The 17,988-nt window shown below is 38.3% G+C and overlaps 1 protein-coding gene across 13 annotated transcripts in view; it reads right to left on the reverse strand.

The window, feature by feature from the left end:
- Nucleotides 1-17,988, reverse strand: part of Mtus1 (microtubule associated scaffold protein 1) — a 139,784-nt gene that overhangs the window by 70,699 nt on the left and 51,097 nt on the right. For all 13 annotated transcript variants that reach the window (XM_074054748.1, XM_074054756.1, XM_074054746.1 and 10 more), the window contains one exon: nucleotides 17,757-17,952. In XM_074054748.1, the coding sequence (XP_073910849.1) occupies nucleotides 17,757-17,952 (196 nt within the window). The remainder of the gene's footprint in view (nucleotides 1-17,756; nucleotides 17,953-17,988) is intronic.

Here is a 17,988-nt window from a genome sequence, read left to right on the forward strand (position 1 = left end):
ACTTTACAAGCCAGTTTGACTCTTCAGACTATTAATTAGATAAAGGAAGACTTTCTTCTTTACATCCTTTATAATAGCAACTACTAAAATGGTATTAGATATTAAATCCCCAGTGGGTCTTTTATTCGTGTTTGCCACCAGTTTCATTTGCTTGTAGCAAAGGAAAAATATATATTTACCAAACTACTACCTTTTCATCAAAAACATCCTGATTAAGTCAACATCAGAAACAATAAGCTGTCCAGGGAAAGTAACAGATTAAAATTTCCAGGCCACAGTCACAATGCAGTCAAGGTTCAACAAATTCTGAAAATGCCCTGATTCTTCAGAAAGCATGTTTCACAGCATGGTTTCTGAAAGCATTATAGGTTTGTAACTGCAAATTGTGTGCCTCACAATTATTGTAGAAGGCCTATACTGTAACTGATTCCAGCACACAGCCTGTCCCGGAAACATGCTCTCCCCCAAGCCCAAAATATTCCTGACTTGTCCTATTCCATTTTCACTAGTTTCTTGTTATGTCCATCCAGCCCTATCCCCTCCAACTAAGAGCAGCTCCTTGTCCTCACCAGTCTTCCCACTGCACCCATTACTCTTGATAAACATTGAGGGCACTAAACAATACCCATTTCACCAAAAAATAGCTTTTAAAAATTAGCATATTATACAAAGGGGTTTCATTGTGACACGTACAACATGCATATAATATACTTTGATCAAATTCACCTCACTTTTTTTTTTTTTTTAAGACAAGGTTTCACTATGTTGCCCAATCTGGTTGCCCAATCCTGGGCTCAAGTGATCCTCCCGGCTCAGCCTCATGGGTGCTAGGACTACAGGTGTGTATCACCATGCCTGGCTCCTGCCTAGTGTGTTGATGCTGAGGATAATTCCAACCATGTATCACTATCACTTTCCCAGTTTATAAAAGAGAAACATACTCAGATAGCTAAGTTACTTATTTGGATCACACATCTGATCTAACCACCAGCCCAATGTTCCCTCTGCTGTATTCTAGAAAAAGCAGCATCACAGTTAAAAGGAAGATGAACAAGTCTTGGAGGCAGACAAGTTCGAATTTGAGCTCTATCTCTTATGAGGAGAAAGTTTCTATAGTGGAATGGCAAAAGCAGTGAGCACATAGAAAAGGTGCCCAATTATTTTGACAGCCATATGTATGCTTAACTTAATGAAGTTGACTTAAAGCACTAAGTGGATCTCATATCAAGAAATACAGAACATACACATCATCAGCAATATAGAAAACACATGGTAATATCAGCAAAATTAGAGACTGTACTAACCAAATTCTTCATCAGTGAAATCAGTACAGAACTTCTCTGTCTTACAGTTCTACGACATTTGCCATTTCATATCATGTCATGTAACTTATCATAGATGTGAAAGGTAAAACTGTAAGATCTACTTGTTGAGGTTATCATTGACCTTAGACATTCACTTTAAGCTCATAGCACAGACTTACATACAGACAACAGATCTGTTTTGATTCTAATAATCATAACCATCTTTTTCCTGGAGAAAAGTTGAAAGAAATAACATTGGCACTTTCCCTTATGTATAGTAATACAGAAAGGATCTCCTGGGTTTGAAACATACATATCTTCACTAATCACCAATTTACTAGGAGAACCACCTTGGAAAACCTGACTAAGAGTATTGTATGCAACAACAACAACAAAAAATTAAGGATGCTTTGAAAAACTAAAACTCCAACAGAACGACTTATTGTGTAAAACAAAGGACAATGTTAGCATTATTCCATTTCATAGAAATAAAGAGTAGAATGAGAGAAAAATGGTGAGTTATTCAACAGTATAGAGTTTGAGTGGTGCTAAATGAGTAAGTTTCTAGAGATGTGCTGTACCACATAATGTCTATGTTTAACAAACTGCATTGTACATGTTAGATTTGTTAAGAGGAAATGATGAGAGGAGGAAGAGAAATATAGGCAAAAAGACAAAGAGACAGAAAGCAAGGGAGAGAAAGAAGGAAAGAGTGAAAAAGATAAAGAGAGAGAAAGAAGAAGTACAGTCTTGAAAGCAACAGTGATAGGTAAAAGAGGTGGGAAATGAATGAATCCAATCAAATTATAAATCAGACACAACTGAGAAATTATCACTGAAACTTAGAATTGGACTGCAAGTAGGTAACCTGAGAATTCAAAGCCAAGAGTAAAATTCCATTTTTGAATGACTCCTCCAAAGGTGTGTGTGTGGGGGGGGGGAAATCACATTTTAAAAGCTTGTACTTTATACTGAAAAATTCCAGAAAAATATACTGCCATATCATGGGACTGTTATGAAGTATAGCAGAGTGGGATATGTTAGAAAAGAGAGGGTCAGGGGTGAGAAATTTTCTCTTCATGTTTTATTAGAATTTACACATTACTTGGCATGAATTTTCTTTGGGTGATGAGAATATTTTTATAATAAAAACGAACAAACATTAAAGCTAACGGAGCCAAATTTAACCAAACAAAAAACTCCTAATACTAAACAGACAAGTCAAGAAAGAATAAACTGGCTCACTTTACTCCTGTGTATCTGTGAGCAGCAGCTGTACCTTAATCCTTTCTATTTTACTAAGAAAAAGAAACAAGTCAACGCCTTAAATGGTGCTTTTATATAACTTATGAAGACAGTCACTTTACTACTAGAAAATTCCTCATGATACAGTAATGGGGATGTTAAAACCAGAAAATGAACTCAATACTTCTATTAAATGCTTCATTCTTCAGGGGAAAGCTACTGGTGCTTCACAGGTGTGTAGCAATTTGGCCTCTTCCACTCTTTAAGGAAAGGCCTGGGAAACACTTTCAAAGGAATGAGAGCCATTCCCAGAGCTGCAAAAATATCCCCCCCGGTCAAAGCAATTTCTCATCTGTGAATTACCAACTAGACATGAACAAATTCAGCTTCAATAGTTTTCCTAAGACTACCCTGCATTGAAAAAATGAATGCCATTCTTTATATTTGATAAAATTATGAGGATGAGACTAAACACAAAAAATCCCGTTAACTACTATATTACTTACAGTAAAAAACAAAGATCATCTTAACAAAAATGTGAACAATGGACTCATGTGAAAGGATGTGTTACACAAGTATTGACTTGCTCACCCAGGCAGGCAACCGCAAGTCATCACAAAGCTCAAGTGTGTTCAGTGCTAGAAACACCTGACGTCTTTCCATAGATATCACTACCAAATGTTCGCAGGAAAACAGTAAACTACTAGAAAAGGCACTACATTGCATTATAATAAGGTGGTACGTTGTTCTATAGTTTGCACTGCTTATTGGGAACACAGGTGTCATGGGGAAGAAAATGAAAATGAGGCTAAAGAAAGATAGCATTAAATGCCAGACTAAGAGCTTCAGATCTTAATTGGTGAGGGTGAGTGTGGTGGAAAGATGGGGAAGGGAAGCATCAGTTGATCACGTGTTGCAGAACTTGGCTGAAATGAAGAGTGCAATGGAGGACACAGGTTAGGAGGCTGGAGTATCAACCAGGGCTAAAGGACTGGGAATTTTAACTTCACCAAGAAAAGATTAGTGAGGTCGGCCTGTAACCAACATTAACAAGACATGCAAGTGGCTGGGCTATTCACTACTGGAGTTAGGAAGAGAAAATGCTAAAAGTACAGTTAAAGATAAGAGCATGTTTATAACTGTAAGTATAATTCTTTAAATGCAACTACATAGAGACCTGTGTAGTAATTATCTACAATAACTACGAATTATAAAATTAAGTAAGTCTCCCCAAAGCAACAAAAAATTAGTAATAAGTTACAACAGAAATAAATTATACTACTCCTACAAGTGGCTGCAGACTCCCAACTAACTCTAAAAAGCCAAATGCTTTTGCTAGCAATAATGTCATGTCAAAGAAATTAGCTTTGCTGGAAGAGTATTGTATAAATACCATCCAATTAAACCTGATAGACTGCTTATAAAATATATACTACACATTATCAAAAGCTTCCTTATAGATCTGACAGAAACAGAAATTATCCTTTAACAAAAAAGGAGTTGCACAAATGTACACACATCTATGAATAAGCTAGTCCCATATGAAAATTACAAAAATAGGAAAAAAAATAGCTTAAAACTTCAAGAACAGGGTGGGGCATGATAGCTTACACCTGTAATTCCAGCTACTTGGGAGGTGGAGATCTGGAGGGTCACAGTTCAAGACTGCATAAGAAGTTAGAGAGACTCCATCAGGGGCATGGTGGTATGCATCTGTCATTCCAGCTACTTCGGGAGCGTAAATGGAAGGATCACAGTCCAGGAAGTCCTGTGCATAAGTGTAAAACCCTCTTCTAAAAATACCTAAAGCACGAAGGACTGAAAGCATGGCTCAAATGGTATAGTGCCTGCCTAGAAATCACAAGGCCCTGAATTCAAACCCAAGTACTGCTTTCCCCAACCAAAAAAAAAAAAATTCTGGAAGAGAAAAAATGAAAAAACTACAACAAAGAATCCAAACAATTTGAAAATGGGCCAAGAACACAAACGGATGCTGCTCTAAATATGCCACACACATGCCAGCAGACAGGGTCAAAGATGCTCTGCATCCGTAGTCATTAGGAAAATGTAAATCAAAACCACAATGAGATACCCACCCATTAGGATGACTAATATAAAAAATAAATGTGAGCATTAGCAAGGATGTGAAGAAACTGGAATCCTGTGTATTGCTGGTGAGAATGGTGTAACTGCTATGGAAAATAGTATGGCAGCTCCTCAATGAAGTAAACAAATTTACCATATGATCCAGTAATTCCAGGTCTGGGTATACACCCAGAGTGAAAGCAGGGACTCAGACAGGTATCTGTACACCCATGTTAATAGCAGCCTTAGTCACAACAGCCAAAATGTGAAAGCCATCCAAGTGTTCACAGCACAAAGAAAGTGTGGAACATACACACAATGGAGTATTATTCAGCCATAGCAAGGAAGGGAATGTTGACGATGCTACAATGTGGATGAACCTTGAAGACATGAGGCAAAAGTTATAAAAATCAGTCACTAAAAGACCAATATTGTATAATTCCCCTTCTATGAAGTTCCTAAAGTAGACAAATTCATATAGACAGAAAAAAGAATGGTGATTGCCAGGGGCTGGGAGAAGGACTTGAGAATTAAGGTTTGATGGATATAGGATTCCAGTTGGGGCAGACAAAAATGTGAGAGAGGGATGGCAATGATGGTTGCACAATGTGGATGTACTTAATGCCATAAAAACTGTACATCTAAAAATGGCTACAAATGTATATATAATGTACATTTTACTATAATGTTTTAAATTTAAAAAATAAGAAATTTATGCAACTATCTGGTATAGAGTAGTATTAAAATAATAAAGCAGCCTACTTTTACTGGCATAAAACTGTATTGACAAGATATGGCAGAGTGGCTCAAGTGGTAGGAGCTCCTGCCTAGCAAGTGTGAGGCCCTGACTTCAAATCAGTGTTGCCCAAAAGAAAAAAAAAAAAAAACTATATTGACAGATTAAGAATTAGTATATAAATCTCAGAAATATATAAATTCAGGACCGGACAAGGGAGATAATTTAAATCACAAAACATTTGTGTTAAGATACTTAAAATTTAAAATCAAAATTTGAGAAGCACTATGACTAGTGGTTAAAAGTAGACAATATAGAAGCAAACAGCCTAGGTTCAAACCCAGCTCTAATACACACTGGCTATGAGCCTAACCCTCTCCACTTAAAAAAGGGGTGAGTATAATGGTACTGATCTCATAGATTCTCCTGAGAGTTAAATGAATTTAAGAATAGCACCTAACAGATGAATATTAGCTTAGCTCCCAGTTCTCACCATTCACCAACATAAAGTTGGATTAAAAAATAATTTATGATGAAATCATAGAAAACAGCAATTAAGTATAAGTCGATCTTCTTTGTATAAAAAAGGTCTTTCTATGCAAAAAAAAGATTAAATGGAACAATATGCCTGATGACACAAAAATTACAAAACAATAAAAATCACCATATGCACAATTAAAGGCATTAGTAAAACAAAGGAAAAATGACAGTATCAAATCCTTAAGAATCATGTGCCCTAAAATATAAGTGAGCAAAAAGCACTAAAGAGTAAATAAAGTCAATGCAATTTTTTTAAATGTAACCTTACTGTGCCTAACATCTTTGCTGGCTACCCAACTGTCATTCCTAATCCCCACTTCCATTGCTCACACATAGAAAGTTTTTAAAAGCCAAATACTAGCTTACTAACCTCTCTTGCAGTTAGGGGTGCCCATGTGATCTGGCTTGTGCCAATGAGACATAAGAATAAAAATGCTAGGGGGTAAGCTGCTGAAAAAGTCTTTTCCTCCCTGATACACAAAGGAAAGCATGTCAGGAGAAAGCCCCTCGCTCTACTCTGAGACACCGTCCTTGGCTTCCAGTCTTTGAAGACAGTAGCAGGAGTTTGTGCTGCATGGAACTCTTGGCGACCATATTTTAACTGATTTTAGTCACTGAGCAAAAATCCTGAGACAGGATGAGTGGAAGGACAGAACAGAAAGACAAGAGTCACCCAAACCTGGAATGGCCTACCCCTAGGCTTCCTGATAAATAATAGACACACAACCTTCTGGTTTAAGCCAACTGGTTTGAGTTTTTGGTCACCTGCTGAAAACTGATCTTAAATGCCCAGTTCTGTCAGCAATATTTGACACAGCTGATTCCTCCTTTTTATTTACTTTGTGTGTGTGTGGCATTGGGGTTTGAACTCAGAGCTTCACACTTGCAAAGTGGGCACTCTACTATTTGAGCAACCCCTCCAGTCCATTTTGCTCTTGTTATCTTGAAGATGGGGGTCTTGAGAACTACTTGCCTGGGCTGGCCTCGAACTGCCATCCTCCAGATTGCAGTCTCCCAAGTAGCGAGGATTATAGGCATGAGTCACCAGCACCTAGCCCAATGACATTACTCTTCACTGACTTCCCTTCTACATTTCCTGGCTGTTCTTTCTTGGTCTTCTTTGTGATTTCTCCTCACTTCTCCACTCCCCACAAGCTTAGGTATACCCCAGAGAACCTGCTTTTTTATACTTCACTGTCTTGGTGTCCAGACTGGAGTCTGGTGGCTTTATGTATCATCTATAGGTTGCTAAATCCCAAATTTATATCCCTAGACCAGACTTTTATGTACTTTGGACTTTCTACTGTACACCTCCTCTTATCATTCACCTTAATATTTCTGTAACTGAGTTCCTGAAACCCACCCCCCCAACATCACTGTTTTTATCAAGCTTTCCATCTCAGTAATGGCAACACCATCTGTCTGTTGCTCACACTAAATGTTTATAGTCATCCCTCACTCCTCGCCACTCACCCTTCATCCAACCTAAGCAAATCTGCTGGCTTCACCTTTGGCACATGTCTGGAATGCACCACAAACCTGGTTCAAAAAAGCATAATTCTGCTGTGATTGTAGCAATATCTCCTCCTCACTGGTCTCCCTATTCGCAAGCTCACTCACATTTAATCTATTCTCAACACATTTATCAGAGTGGTACTGGCACAACTTAAATCACTGAAGTTCAAAACCAAAGTCCTTGTTATGATTGGTAAACACTGTTACACGATCTGACTCCAGCTCTCCAACCTCATCCCTCCACTTCCTAGAACACATTAGTCCAGCTCCACATCAGGGTCTTTCCCTTTCCCTCCTGCAGTTCACTACAGCTGGAATGGTTCTCATCCAGATATCCATGTGGCTGGTTCCTTCAGGCCCTTACTCAAAGTCCTCTTCCCTGGCCACACTATAATTTCACCTCCCACTCAGCATTTCATATACTCTCTTGTGCTTTATCATGGGGTTTTGTTTTGTTGGGTTTTTTTTGTCTTTTTAGAACAAATCTATCAAACATACTATGCGCTTTATTCATATATAGCTGTCTCCCTCACCCTGATAGAAGTTCTAAGAGGACCCATTTGGGTCTTGTTTTCACTACTGTACCACAGCACTATGACAACCAAATCTAAGTGTGTTAAGTATTTGAGTACCACATATATGCTAATTAGAACTATATACCATTTTGCACCTTCTTAAACATAACTTCTTGGAAAGTGTGTTAGAAATGAAAAAATACTGGCAAAGTTTTTAGAAAAATGTCTTGCATACTCAAGAATAGAAGCACAGACGTGTATGCTGTTTCCAAAGGGCAACTTGGCAACATGTATCAAAAGTCTTAAAAATGTCCACACCCTGTGAGCCTATCTATAAGAATGTGTCATGAATTTACCTGACTAGCTTATGTACTTACAAAGTTCTGTGTAGAGCTGTTTAAATATACTGGGGGAAAGCTGGAAACCACCCTAACATTCAAAAGTACTTGAAGAAATATAATAAATCATGGCTGCTATGTTTGGTTGAATCCCCCAAGCAACAGTGTTGGGGGAGGGCCCGAATAGGAGGTGATTAGGTCATGAGGGCCTTGCTCTCAGGAATGGATTAATACTAACTAGAGAATGGGTTTGTTACTGGGATAGTGAACTTGTTATGAAACTGAGTTCTGCCCGTTCTCTCTGGCTCTCTTGCCCTCTGCCATGAGACAACATTGAGCACCAGGCTCTTGGACTTCCCAAATTCCAGACTGTAAGTCTAATAAAATTTCTATTGCTCATAAATTGCCCTGTCTGTAGTATTCTGTTAAAGCAACACAAAGTAGGCTAAGACAATAGTACATTCAGATGAAAAAATATTATAGTCATTTAAAACCATGTTACTAAGAAATATTTAAAAATGTGTAGGGTGTGGTAGTACCTGTCTGTAACCCTAGCAATCAGGAGGCTGAGGTAGGAGGATCATGAGTTTGGGGCCAGTTTGGGCTACATAGCATGCCCGTGTTTCAAATAAAGAAAAACACAACAAAAAGAAGATTAAGGAAGAGGGGGAAGGAGGAGAAAAGAAAAGAAGTACTATACCTCTCAAACAAAAAAGAAAACTCAATCAATTAGGTGCCTATTGTTATGTACGAGATCTCTAACAATAGAAACTGACCCATCAAACCTGCAGACATATGTGAATAATGCGCAAAAAGAAAAGGCACTGAACAGTTACAAATTCTGATATTAAAAACTATTCAGTGGTGGTAGAACTAAAGGTGATTATTTTTTCATTCTGACTTTTCACTTAAAATGCTATACTTTTAAAAGAGCCTGCTGTGATGGGGGCTGTAGAAACCTGAAAACTAGCCAAATCAACTGATTAAGTTTAAGCTATAAGAAGGATAGAATGTCCCAATGTTCCTTTATGACAGACCCATATGTATCTTGACATCTTTGTTGACTGTGAGAACACCAATCTACTGCCAACCATCCACCTGTCCTTTGTCCTCCATATTTACATTATACTCTGAATCAAATCGTCTCTCTATTCTACTTCCTAATAGTCCAGCCTACTTCAAAAAAAAAAAAACAAAAAACAAAAAAACAAAAACAAAAAACCTCAATCCATGTATATCCTTATTTTTTATTTCAGGGGTATTTAAACATCAGAAAGTATTGATACTAAACCAAAACTGGTCCTTACCTATATAAGGGCACATCTCTACTGGATTATAGAATAACCTACATTACAGAAAGAAAGAGTTTGAGTACATTTTGGTATATGTTACCTTGCCTTCTTCTTAAATCTCAGAGTCTTTTTTGTTTGGGGGACAGTTAATATTATAAGGACTAATATGTAAAGAACTCATTTCTCCCATTCCATGTCCTGCTTACCTTACAATTCCTCAGTGTCTGGCATATAACCTACATAATACTCACTCTCAAACTACATATTAAGTGAATGAATTACCTTCCAGAACATAGAATTTCAGCTGCATATTTATATATTGTGAAATGTGATTTTAGTATTCTGCATTCTTATATAACTACAGTACTTTACTAGTAGGATATAAGAAACTGTATTCTATAACCATCACCACTTGCTTACATTCAAGTGTAACCTCATATTATAAACCCACAGCAGTACAGGTGAATCACAACAAAAACATAGTGAGCCCCAAGACAGCAGTAATTTGACAGAAAAACAAGAACATCCCACAAAGCGAGGTTCTCACGGTGACTTGAATCACACAGAAGCACAGCGTTGATGGTGGTGTTGTCAGTACCTGCCTCTGCGGTTCACAAGATTCCTGCTGCTTTGGATGGAGATTAAACAAAAATAACTTCCTTAGTCACAAAGTCTGGCAAAAAGTACCCCATAACCAAGGGAATGGTTAAGATTCAGAGTATAATAAACCAAAGACTTGGAGGTACTGCATCCTTTCCCCAGTTACCATGCCAAGATAACAAATAAGACCTTTATATGTTCATCAACAAATTTATTTAATCTAGCACTTGTGCTGAGAATTCCTGGTAAGAATGGAGGAAGAGGCTAGAGGGGTAGCTCAAAGGTAGTATAGGTGCTTAGTATGCATTTGGCCCTGGGTTCCATCCCCAACACCAAAAATACAAGGCAGGTGCATGGTCAGCTTCCCAGCTCACTAGAAACCAAGGCTCATGGGCAGAGCTCCTCTGAATATTAAGTCACTGAGACTGAAATTGAGCATTATCTTAAGTTTATTTCCTTTCCTAATGTCACAAAAATGTACAGGTCAATGAAATTTGCACAGACTCATTTGGAAGAAAACACCTATCTTCATAAAAGTTAGAAAATATGAAAGAAAATACTTGGCCCATCATCTGCTGTTATTCTGAATCTTATTTTTAAACTTCCCTATTTAACCTCCAAATGCACCTGCATCTACACACTTCTGCATCCCCTTCTTTATTTCAAAGATGTGCTTGCCCATATGGTGGAGACATTCCAATTCTTCCATCTCCTGGTTTTCATGCTTATCCCTGTTGCTCTTATCAGACTTCCTCAACATCTTACTATCTTAAACCTCAAACATGCACATGCCCTTTTGAGGTGCTTCCCAGCTTTTAGTATCTTCAAAGTTAACATGCCTTTAACTAAACCTGTCACTCTCCTGAAAACCTGTTCTTGCTTCTCTATTCCCCATTTCACATCATGGTTCCAACATTTATCCAGCCATCTGAAAAAGAAATCTGGAGATACACTTAGGACTATTTGCCACCAACAGAGCTGATTACACAGTCTTTCTCCAAAATATTTTAAATATGTGCTCTACTTTCTATTCCTCAAAACTTGTAAGATTCTTAGGCTGCTGACCCTGGCCTCAGTGGTACCCAAACATATCACATCATTTCACAACTCTACATCTGTACTCTTAGCAATGCTGGCAAACATCTTCTGGAAAATTCCTTCAGGCACATCCCAAGACAGTTCAAATGTCCACGCTTCTCTCCAGTCTTCCCTTAGGCCAACTCAGTGTTGTTCTTTTACTGTGGATACACACTGCTTTGTGCAAGTCTCCAATCAAGTCAAACTAAATGACATCTTAAATACATGTTGTGTAACTAGTCCACTGTACTAAACACTGGAAAATACAAAAATAATTAAGACCTGGACTCTGTCCTACCCATCTCACGGTTTGGCAGCAGTTACGTAAAAAAAAAAAAAAAAAAATCTGCCATTACAGTAGAGTGTACTCTGCAGATTATCACAGAGGCCAAGAGAGTTCAGTTCAGCTGAGAGCTGAAGAATGAAGAGCTTGTATCGTAATTATCTACTGGGACACCCCTTTCTACCTCATCCTCCAACTACTGAGCTTCTTATAGAGTAAATATGCTGAATCCTATTTTGTATTCTGAGAGTTTTAGTAGACTGCCCAACATACAGCAGGTACTCCAAACATTTCTTGAACAGATAAAAAGACTACATACCGACACATTCAGCATAGTCTATGAATCATTTCATCTCAGCATTACTACTGAGAATTGTGGTGAAATACTTAGAAAGATCAAGGATTCACAGTGATTATGTTAGTGAAAAAGCAAAGGGAAGAACACTTGGCTCCTAGGTGTCTGCAGAGTCTACCTGCTACAGCCTCATCTTCTCCAACTCACTCTCCAGTCCTCATCACATATGGTCAGCTCATGATCCCATGGGTACCATGGGTACAGAGATCCTGAGGTGAGGATCTCTGTACTCAGTGTTCTCCCTGCCTGGAAAACCCTTGAACCTGACATATAGGAGTTTTCCCCCTTTTCCTTCTGCTGTTTGCTCAAATGTCACCCTTTCACTGAGTTGGGTTTTTTTTTTTCTTTCTTTCTTTTTTGGAGAAGGAGGGGGTTGTACTGGAATTTAAACTCAAAGCTTCACACTTGCTAGGCAGGTGCTCTATCACATGAGCGACACCTCCAGCCATTTTTGCTCTAGTTATTTTGGAGATAAGGTCTTAGTTTTTACCTAAGTTATATTTTATGCTCCCCACAGTTACTGGGATGACAGGCATGAACCACCAAGCTCAGTTTTTTTTCCTCTGAGATGGTGGGGGGGGGGTCTCACCAATTTTTTTTAAACCAGGCTGGCCTTAAATCACAATCCTCTAGTTCTCAGCCTCCCAAAATAGCTGGGATTAGAGGTGTAAGGCACCAGCACCTGGCTGTCCATGAGGTCTTTCCTGACCACCCTATTTTAAAATCTAACTCTTTATTGCCTTTTCTCTTTAGCACTTAGGATCTTACATACTAAACATTTTGTTTACTTAATGTATTTTCTGACCTTATTAGAACTTAAGCTCCCTCGGGATGGGAATTTGTCTCTTTTGTGTACTTTATTATCGCCAGCACTAAGAACAGTTCCTGGCACCAGCAAGCACTCACCAGATAGTGGCCAGGTTACATGACCTTTAATAACACACTCACATTCCTTAGTGAAAAGTGAGTGTCTCAGAGCTGCAGCATGAATGAGGAACAGGGGTGAGAGCGACGACTCTGGGGACAGACTGCTGGCCCATTCCCCATCTTCACTCATTTTCAACTGGGTAACTTGGGGCAGGTTACTTGGGCTTTCAAACCCCCAAATGTCTCATGCACAGTACCTATTCCTCACTAGTTGTGAGATTATGTATTTATGAGAATATAAACTCTCCAAATTAGCTACTACCAGTGTCTTTATGGAAAGAAATCCTAAGACAGGCTCTAAAATGTGTGTCCTTAGTACATATAAATATAGAAACACTATCAGCAACACATTAAAGACAGCCTTCAGAATAATGTACTGTGATAATTTGTTTTTTTTATAATGTATAGAAATATGTGAAAAAATTTACTTTTGCTCACTACCTCTCAAACTTTTAGAAAAGGATTTAAAAGCAATTTGAAAAAGACTTTAAATTCCTTTTAATACTAAATAAATTTTTTAAAAATCAGTTTACATAAACCAAGAAGTTGTACAACTGAGCAGGAAAGAAGAGAAACTTGTAACAATGGAGACAAGTCATTACAAGCTTTGTATGTACTACTGTCTGGAAAGAAATTCATTAACCCACAATAAACTGAATTAAAGAGTTATCCTTTGGAAATGCTATTTCTCTTTTCCCAGAAGAAAACTAAAAGCGATCTCTTTCATGAGGGCTTTTATCTGTTCCAGGCCTTTTCCATACCCCTCTGCACAGTTTTGTGCTTCTGTTTGTTTGCAAGGTGTATTAGCTGCCCTCCATAGGTAGGATAGGACCACAGGGCAGGGAGGCTATTCTCCCCCACTTCTGAAATCTCACCTGGCTCGGGATGCTCACTGAGAAAGCACTGCATGAGTGCAGAGAGAAAACAAGCACTTAGCACGTAACTAAAACCTGGTAAAAACTGGTACTGCCTCTGAAAGAATTCATTTATTCAGCAACAATAGTTTGCAGTAACCAATAAAACCACGTACATCATAGTAAACAGAGTTTTAAAACAAGTACTGAAAAGTACTACAATTGCTAAACCATTCAGTTGAGCACAAGACTTTTAAATTTCTTCAAAATTGTCTGAAAAATAGCCTTCACATTATGTCTAAAGAAGCATTAAGAGGTTGGTTGGATTCCAGAGTCCTCACAGATGCCTGGTCTATGTCGTACCTTTGCCACTTCCCCACTGCATAGCCTCAAACAAATCATTTAACTTCTCTGTGGCAGTGTCCTAACCTATTAAATAAGAGTAAGCCTGAGAAAATTACTGTGAGGATTATATGAATTCAGATGTAAAATGATTAAGAGAGCTTGGAAATTGGTATATATCTAATAGTATATGCTATCATTGGCATTGTAATAATTATTAGGACTAATTTCCATCATTATCTCAGTTTATTTAATCAAACACATTGAAAAGTGCATACATAAGTATGTTATCTTGTATAATCTGGTTTCATATTTTTTCACATTTTGACACATAACCGGAGGAACTCCGTTAGATTTAATTATAATTCTTTTTTTATTTTAAAGCTTCAAAAAAAAATGGCTATTTGAACTCTAGGTCTGTTTTTCAACTTAGTTTTCTGAAAGGATTTATTGAAAACTCTACATTGGCTGGAACATTCCTGCTGCTTACCTTTCAGCAGAGTAACTTTGTATGAGTACAGTGGATATCCATGTGGTTTCAATTTTCAAATACACAAACACTTCATTGTACAATCAATGGCCAAAGGCTCTCAGTGAGCTAAAGACACATTGTTTTTGCTCCTTGAGTTTTCTGTTCTACTTTTAACTATGTGCCGATTACATTTCCTGTCCCCCACAACAAACACGCTTCAATTTGTTGTGACCATTCAAACAAGTTAATTGCTATTAGTTTTTTGGTTTTTTTTTTTTTGAAACAGAGTACAGCATAATCAAGCTAGTTTTCTGTCTTAGTCTACTCAGGCTGCCATAACAAATACCATAAACTGGATGGTTTAAACAACAGGAATTTATGCTCTCATAGTTCTGGAGGCTAAGGAGTCCAAGATCAATGTGCCAACCCTAAGGAGGGCCCTCCTCCTGGTTTGAAGATGGCCACCTTTTTGCATGGTGGAGAGAGCTCTGGTATCTCTTCCTTTTCATATAAAGGCACTAGTCCCATCAGGTTAGAGACCCACTTCAGGCTTTAACTTAACCTTCAGTACTTCTTCACAGGTCCTATCTACAAATACACTGAAAGTTGGGAGATTCCACATACAAATTTGGGCTGACACAAACAGTCCATGAAAGTCTTCTAACTGTTCAAATATAGAACTCAAAATCAAGCAGGGCACTGGTGGCTCATGTCTGTAATCCTAGCTACTCAGGAGGACTGGTTCAAAGCCAGCCCCAGGCAAATAGTTCATGAGATCCTATCTCAAAAAACGCCCATCACAAAAAAAAGCTGATGGAGTGGCTCAAGCAGAAAGAGCACCTACCTCACAAGTGTGAGGCCCTGAATTCAAACCTCCAGTGCTGCCAAAAAGAAAACCAACACAAATTCAATAAATCTTCCATGCATATACAGAAAACCACCTGGTAAAATATAATTTAGTTTTGTCTCAGAATGAAAAATTCAAATGCACAGGCAGCAAGCTCACTGACACAAGACAGTAACAGCTCAGTGCTTTCCCTCTCTTTTCATTAGGACTAGATGGATCTACCTTTTCTCTTGCACATGGTAAAACAACTTGAAAAAATACTTCACAGTTTGGTTGGACTGATCATCTACATAAAAAATTCCATCTCTTAATATATACCCTGGGTGCTGACCTAATTTCTGAAAAATATGTAAGTTTAGGTTTTCTGGGATTTGATCATGCTCAGAGAATTGTATCAGCAACAACTGTGACTTGAAAATTCGATGGACTTCACATTGTATCTAGAAAGATGAGCCTGCAAAAGGTGGCAGGGCCTTAGACTCCTAAGTCCTTTCGAGTGACAAACGTGAAGGCTGATGCCCATGCATCATTGGTGCCAAGTGATACCAGAACACAGGGCTCCTAACTACAAGCCAGGATGCCAGTGGCCACCATGCCACGCATAGTACTCCTAACATACAAGTAGGAAAGGAGCTCCCCATCCCTTGGCAAACACCAGGAGCCTTATCAGGCAGCAACAGTGAGGACCACAGCTTCAATCTAACTCATGCTTGACTCCCAGTTGTGGCAATATCCAAAAAAGGATCATAGCTTCTGCCCTTATCTTTTAGCTTCTCTTCTGATTTTCTCCCCTCTAATGAACATGTCAAGCTGATGAATTCCTCCTTCCACTCAGCCCCTCTGAGGATGGAAATGAAAGTGTGCTGTGAATACCACCTCTTCTACTCAGACCTCTACCTGAGTCTTCTCCCCGAAACCACATGTCCTTGACACTAGTTATGAATGTAAATAAACACCCCTTGAGACACTTCTGTGCATTAAGTAGACCTTTGGTATCTATAGGTATATGGTTCCAAGAAGACTGCTGTGGAGGAAAAACTGCAAATACTCAGGATGCAGAGTTCAGTAGTGTATTATGCATGCTTGATTCATTTTTCCCATAACACAGCTCAGCTTCCACTAAGGCCATGCTGCCTTTCAACAAATCTCTAATTTTTATTTGATTACTTAAATTAAGCACATTAACTTTTGCCTTGTTTTTGGGCATTTGCTTTGTGAGAGGCAGGTTTTCACAAAATTAAAGGCAGGAAAACATTCAACAGATCACGCAATGATTTAAACACAACTGATGAAAATGTGGTACTAACTAAGAGCTTCTCTGCATCCACTGAGCTTTGTAGTATGTGTGGGAATTCAAAATTTTTGGTTTCAAATTTTTTAAATTTATTATTATTTTTTTTTTACCAGTCTTAGTCAAAAACACATGTAATAAATCTGCAAATAAGATGGGCTTACTGCATAGGCTTCTCACACTAGCAGCTTTGTGACAGGATTGGAAAACAAAACCTAAAAATGCTAAATTATAGTGAAGTAAAGCGATCCTCTGGGATTTAGCTGGTTTTATTTGTTTCTGTGAAATGTTCTCACATGTGTGGACACATAACTTTAGAGGCACATTTTTCAAAAACCAGTTAATGATCACTATTTTTATAAGGGAACACCTAAATCTATCTGACATGTTTTTTCATTTGCTCAAAGCTGTACCTGCCGAAATAAGAGCGTTCCCCGCAGAGTGCTCTCAGTTGGCTGGAATGGTTAGCAGGCTTTTTGTCTTAAGTCTCTAGGAAACAAGGCTGCCTTTTCCATTTCCTGTTCTGATTCATAACACAAAGAAATCTGTACATGTGCCAAATTTAGTATGATACTTAATAGCTACTCTTAATAGCTAGCTCATCAGACTAACATGATTTTCAAACTACAACTTCTATGAAAGAAGCCAACAAAAATGAAAGCTCGTATTAGAAAAGTTTAACTTTTTAGTTACTTTCATACCCCTGCAACCTTGTCTTTCAGCAAAATTCAAACACAAAACCAATCTCTTCACATGTGTAAAGGGCACATTATGGATCTCCTGACTAACCCTGGCGTATTGATAAACATTTTAATCATTTGTTAAAAAAAATGATTCGTATTGAAAACAGCTACCCAAGTGTATAGTTATGCACGTATCCTTCTTAATAGCTTGGTAGTTAGTTTATGCACACAAAATTCTCCCCAGGGAGGCTTTGCACTGTTCAGAGGACAAGGTTTGCTGTGGTCTTCTTTTTCGACCTTTGCTGCACAGGGTGCTGGGACCACAGAAGATACATGCTTTATTAACAGAATATGTTAAGTGCTCTAACCAAACTGTCTGTTTTCTGAAAAGACTACTTTTACATTCAAACGGCTCATAAGCTGCTATGAGCACAGTTAAATTATTTTATTCTTACCAGAGCTAGACACACGCCTGATCCTCTGAGGAGATAAGGCTCGATCAGAATTGGGGTTTCTACTGTCGCTCTTCCGCCTCAAACAGGAAACCGCAGGCCCCACTTTGGCTTTTGAGCTGGGTGTTTTCCTCAAACTGCAGGAGTCAGGCTTGGATATATTCCTACCTGAGGTGGTGGCAGTTTTGGGAGGAGAAGCCTATGGGGAAAAAAAAACAGTTAAGATTTCGGTCCA

Source organism: Castor canadensis, chromosome 14, assembly GCF_047511655.1.
Source record: "Castor canadensis chromosome 14, mCasCan1.hap1v2, whole genome shotgun sequence".
NCBI lineage: Eukaryota > Metazoa > Chordata > Mammalia > Rodentia > Castoridae > Castor > Castor canadensis.